The sequence below is a fragment of the Elephantulus edwardii genome, unplaced genomic scaffold (assembly GCF_000299155.1).
Source record: "Elephantulus edwardii isolate Elephantulus edwardi_28Jun2011 unplaced genomic scaffold, EleEdw1.0 scaffold00167, whole genome shotgun sequence".
NCBI lineage: Eukaryota > Metazoa > Chordata > Mammalia > Macroscelidea > Macroscelididae > Elephantulus > Elephantulus edwardii.
In genome coordinates this window covers 1,894,489-1,900,192 of record NW_006399917.1, presented here as the reverse complement: position 1 = coordinate 1,900,192, position 5,704 = coordinate 1,894,489, and the positions used below count along the sequence as shown (strand labels likewise).

The 5,704-nt window shown below is 39.4% G+C and overlaps 1 protein-coding gene across 1 annotated transcript; it reads right to left on the bottom strand.

The window, feature by feature from the left end:
* Positions 1-2,659: 2,659 nt before the first annotated feature.
* Positions 2,660-5,047, bottom strand: TLR1 (toll-like receptor 1). The gene is given in 1 exon segment (XM_006903585.1): positions 2,660-5,047. A coding segment is annotated over 1 exon segment (2,388 nt).
* Between the last annotated feature and the right edge of the window lie 657 nt (positions 5,048-5,704).

Below are 5,704 nucleotides of genomic sequence, written 5' to 3'. Positions count from 1 at the left end.
GATAACAAGAGAATGCACTTGGAAGCTGAACAACACCCTTCTTGAACATGAGTGGGTAATGAAAACAACTTACTAAAACCTCTGGGAAACAGCCAAAGTAGTTATCAGAGGTCAATTTCTATCAGGAAGCAAACATATAAAAAGGCAAGAAAAAAAGAAGTGTTGGCAATAATTAAGTTATTAGTCATATAAAATTCTATCATACAATCTCTATAAGCAAAAGTGTATTTTTCATTTATCAATCCTTCTTTGTTTCTAACTTTCATTTTCAATTATCAGCAGTTCAAATGAACTAGCCACTAGAAAGATAGGCAATCTCCTTACATAAAGATTTATAGCCTCAGGGGTAAAGAGTCTCTATGAGCTGGAAACAGCTGATGGCAGTGGATTTGTGTTGTTATGTGTGTTGTTTTGTTTTGATTTTTTTTTTAGTCCAAGAATAGAAGAGTATTTATCTGCTGACTTTAAACCCTTAATAGTCAGGAATAACTCCAGGAAGGTCCCTTGAACATCCATATTTATACATCCACCAAAATAGTTTCTTCAAACATACTATGTAGCTATAATAGTGAATCCATGGACTATAAAGCAAAAGATACATAGTGTGGTTAGTGCAAGTTACTGTGAGGATACATCTGCCCACAGCAATGTCTGGAGCAAAAAGACAGATCCAGAAGATGTTTAATGAGTATTAAAAATATCATATACCTGTTTCTTGCACTGCTCCAATCTGTTCACACCCTACAATTTAGTTCCTCTGCTTATTAGTTCTAAGAAAAAAGTACTATAGTCTCACTATCATTAAATAAAAACAGCAAAAATTTTCATTCTCACCAGTTAACACAACTAGAATTCAATTGACATATTCAGTTTTAGAAGACAAGACTAAAAATATGGACTATTGGACTACTAGTCTATTTGGACCAAAGTGGAGCATTGTCTTAGTTTAGTTAGAAGCAGACACTGAGGCAAGTATCTGCACATAGTTTATGTCAGAAGTGATTCCTGCAAGCATTCCTGGAGAAATTAAAATGATTATCCAAGAAAAGGAGCGAGGTCAAGAAAGGTACTTCATCAAGCCATTTCTACTGTGGGCTACAAGAACTTCAGACTAATGGGGAGCTCAGGGGAAAAGTATACTCCAGAGTTATTCCTCCAAACAAGTGAGAAACTTGCAATATTTACTCATCTTTCTGAGTTGGATTAGATGGGATTCATTGAGGATTGTTTGCAAGGACACTAATTCTCAAGCACATTTAAGCTATCTCAGCCCAGTGGACCATTGATTGGCAGTACCATGAGAGAGGGAGAAAAGATTGAAGTTGTTAACAATTTGGAAAAGTCTCCCATCAGGGACCTTTCCAGAGTGCTAAAGAGCAACAATGTCAGTTTGGACACTAAGGTGTGACTGATGCAGGCTATGATCTTCTCAGGTGCTTGCTATTCAGCTAAAAGCTGGACAGTGATTAAGGATGACCAAAGAAGGATCAGTGCTTTTGAGTTGGGGCACTAAAGAAGAGTATCGAACATATCATGGACTGCCAAGAGAATAAACAAGTCTGTCTTGGAGATGGTGAAACCAGATTGCTCTTCCTAGGCAAGAGATTTAAAGTTCCATCTCACACAATATGTGGGTATGTGACCAGAAAAGATCAGTTCTTGGAGGAGAACATCATGATTGGAAGGGTGGAGGGACAGCACAGGTGAGGAAGACCCTGGAGGATATTGATTGATACAATGACTGTGACAGTGGGGGCAGGTGTATCAGAGGTAGTAAGGCTGGCCTGGGATAGCGCAAGGTACAGAACCACTGTTCCTAGGGTCACTGAGTCATAGTCAACTCGATGGCACACAATAACAACAAGTGTAGGTCAATTGTGTTCCTGTGACCAAAAAGATAATCCTTTAAGCAGAGTCTTTAGCTTAAGCAAGAAGCAGCCAATGTGTAGAGGTGAATGCAAAGAGTAAGTAGAAAGAATACCAACAACATTACTACAAAACTCAGCTATAGACATAAAGTCATGACATTCTTAACATTGATCTTGATACACAAGTACATGTAACACTGGTGGGAGGGATTGGAATCAGAGGGATGAGGATATGCAGGGGGGTCATGGGGTTGTACAATTTGATGGGTGGGGGGAGTGGGGGAAAGTGAAAGAATTTGTTCTTGGAAACAATGTATTAGAATTTTATAAATAAAGTAGTAGAACATTTTTTTTAAAAAAGAACATGTCCTCATTGAAGTTTTTTTAAAACAGCCATTCCACTGATCAATTAAATGAGAAATTCAACAGACTCAGGCTTAGCAATGAAACAGGTGAAGTTCTCATTAGAAATGAGCTTTTACAATCCCAGAGGTGCACAGTTCGAATCCACCAGATGCTCTGCTGGAGAAGGAGGGACAATCTCATCCTGTACCAGTCAGATCTGATTTGACAGAATGCATACAAAATAATAAAAATTTAAAGAAAGGGAAAAAGAAATAAACTTTTAAGATTACACTTATGTATAAAATGGCATTCTTTTTTTTCACAGTAATGATAAACTGGGCCCTAATAATAGACATTTTTATCAACATTACATTCAAAATTATTTTCAGATTAGTATTGACAGAAAACAAATTCATTGGAACTTCCAAAAGTAGCACAAAATTATTTTATTTGTATCCATGTGTGATCTATTTCATTTGTTCTAGCAACTTAATATTAATAGCAGCTCTCAGGTTAGCCCAAAAAAGCCCACGTTTGTTCTTCTCCTTGGGCCATTCCAAGTAAGTCCTCTGTGCCATAAGAGTTTTGAGTTTATGATAGTTACTGGGAATGGAGTACTGTGGAATAGGTTCCAGTAAGATGAGGATTAAGTTATCAAAAGCTTCATGAAAGAGTTTGTGGTGAGCAAAGTAGAGTTCATAATGGCACCACTCACTTTGGATGAAGTTGGGAGACAAGACAAAGATGGACTTGTAACTTTTGTCAATGAAGTTGATGATATTTTCAACAATGCTTTTGCCAGGGATAAATTGCCTTTCGTGAAGGCAGATCCGTATGTCTTCTTTTTCTAGGTTTGGTAGCAATTCAGTCTTCACCCAGGCAGAATCTTGCCCACTGTATGAAATAAAAGCATGAAACTGGAGATTTCTTTGGAGCTCTTCTAAAGGTATGCTCCTAGCCCTGTGTTGGGCCTGGGTCCACTGCCAGATCATCCTGAGGTACCAAGGTACATCCAAGTAGATGCAGAGGAAGGTCACAGTTACTGCCAATGCCAGCATAGTGACCCCAATGGTGACAATCAGCAGAGCTGTGTTGCAGTATAACTGAGGCACGTGGAAGTCCTTTAGTGCAGTTCCCTTATAGCTTTCTGGGTAGGCACACTGATAAGATGCAGGCCAGTCCTTTACCACTTCACTTGATAACTGGCCTACATTTTTTATAAATTCTCTTAGTCCACATGAACACTGGAATGGATTGTTCCCTGCTGATATTGACCTAATCTTCTGGCAACTGGAGAAGAAGTCAGCTGATGGGTTGGATAGTGAATTGTGGTCAATGATCAGTACAGACAGGCTGTTAAAGGTACCACATCCAGGAAGGTCAATTAAAAAATTGAAAGCAACATTTAGTTCTTGCAAAGCTTTCAGGCTGGTGACCTCTTTAGGGATGCTCCCTATTCTGTTGCTGTGAATATCAAGTACTATGAGCTGGGGAGGTAAACATCTGAACACAGAGCCCATGAGTACGTTTGAAGACATGTTCAAAATTAATAGGCTTTCAGTCCAAGAGCAATTGCCTTCATTTTCATACCTTAGAGCATTCTGGCTAATATCCAACCATTGTAGAGACTTCATGCCCTTGGTCATATGAGCTACATTTGCAAGTTCTTGAAATTGATTCGCTTGTAAAATAAGCGTCTTTAAAGCAGTCAGGTTTTTACAATCGTTGAAAAGCATATCTGTCAGGAGATTGTTGGAAAAATTCAAGTACACAAGTGGGCTCCTTTGGGTGGGGCAAAGCATGTGCATCATCCGGGTGCCGGTTACAGTGATGTTCTGGATCTGCATGTTTGAAAAGACTCGGTAAATATAATCCTGTCGAAATTGAAACATGCTGCTAAAAACTTGGTGGAGAGACAAAGACTTCAGTGAAGTGGCAGAGTAATTGAAATCTCTCTGGTTAAGTTGATTTGCGAGTTTCACATTGCACATGGAGAAATACTCCACAGAGCTGTGCCAAACCAGCTGGAGGATGCTAATGAAAGCATTCCAGGTCGTTTCAAGGTTGTTTAATGTCAGACTTACTAACCTCCGGTTCTTTTGGAGTCTTAACAGAGCGTTTAGGAAATAAGAATGGCCATTGTTATCCAGCATGTATTTGATATTAGACAGTTCCAAGCTGACTGCAGTGCTGGCAGTCACATCCAAAACAAAATGGAATTCCTTTTGTTTGGGGAAGACAATGTGCAAGCTCTTTATGTTTAAGTGTTGAAGGCTCTCGGGGTCTTCTTTCTGCCCGTAAAGTTCTCCTAAGACCAATAATACCTCACTGATGTTCAAATGGGCAATTGGAAGCATACTGGATTTTTGCAACTGTGTGGCACTCAATCCCAGGAAATCTAGTTGTGACATGTTGCCAAACTCTTTGCAAATGGGCAGGGCCTCAAACTCATTAAATGAGAGGTCTATGTGCTTGAAGTTCATAGCAGGGTGGCAGGAAATCTTCCACAGCTTGTTGTGGGATAAATCCAGGTATACCAATGCCTGGTTGAATTGGAACACACTGGTATCCAGATACTGGATTTTATTATGAGAAAGTATCAGAATTCTCAGCTTGGGGAGAGGCAAGAAGTCAGAAGTCTGCAGACTTGATATCGAGTTTTGTGACAGATCTAAGACTGTTGTTTTCAGAGACAGATTTTTGGGAATTTGGGTCAGACCCATTTTTGACCTGTCAAGGACAAGTTCACTTTCGTCAGCTAATTGGATTCTGATCTCAAGGGTCAAAATGAAGATGATGGCAAAATAGGAGAAAGTAGAATTTGTTTTAGCCATTTTGTAGGCTTAGACATTTCTAACTGTAGTTGTGGTTGTTCAAAACATCTTGATGCAGATAACACATCCTATGGGAGACAAAAAGAATTCATATTGAATGATTTTGTTAGAGCAGGTGAGGCAGATAATAAATACTTTTTAGTAGAGATTCATAAAAAAAGGTTACCTTCTGTGGGGTTACATACGTAACCAGAAAAAAAAATATGTTCTTAACAAGCATCCTAGCTCTAGTCAAATAAATTTTAATATCTGTGATTACTGTGTTACATAGTAACCTTTAAAAGACACATTCATATATTATCCCTTACTGTTGCTAAGTGTTATCAAGTCAGCTCCAAATCATAGCAATCCTGTGTAGAACAGATCAAAACCCTGCTTGACCCTGCACTGTGCTCAGAATCTTTGCTGAGCTTAAACCCATTTTTAGAGTCACAATGCCAATCTGCCTTGTTAAAGGTCTCCCTCTCTTTCACTGATCCTCCATCTTCCCAAGTATGATTTTCTTTTTCCAAGGACTAATGACTGCTGGAGGGCTTTAAGTCCAGAAGGAGAAGAGGGGAGAGTCAGCGGCCATGTTCTCCCAGGTTTGCTCTGCCCAGGGTTGTTATGGCCCGGTTGCCAGAGAGGGCACGGTGCTGTCTGGGTGGGTGTTGTGGC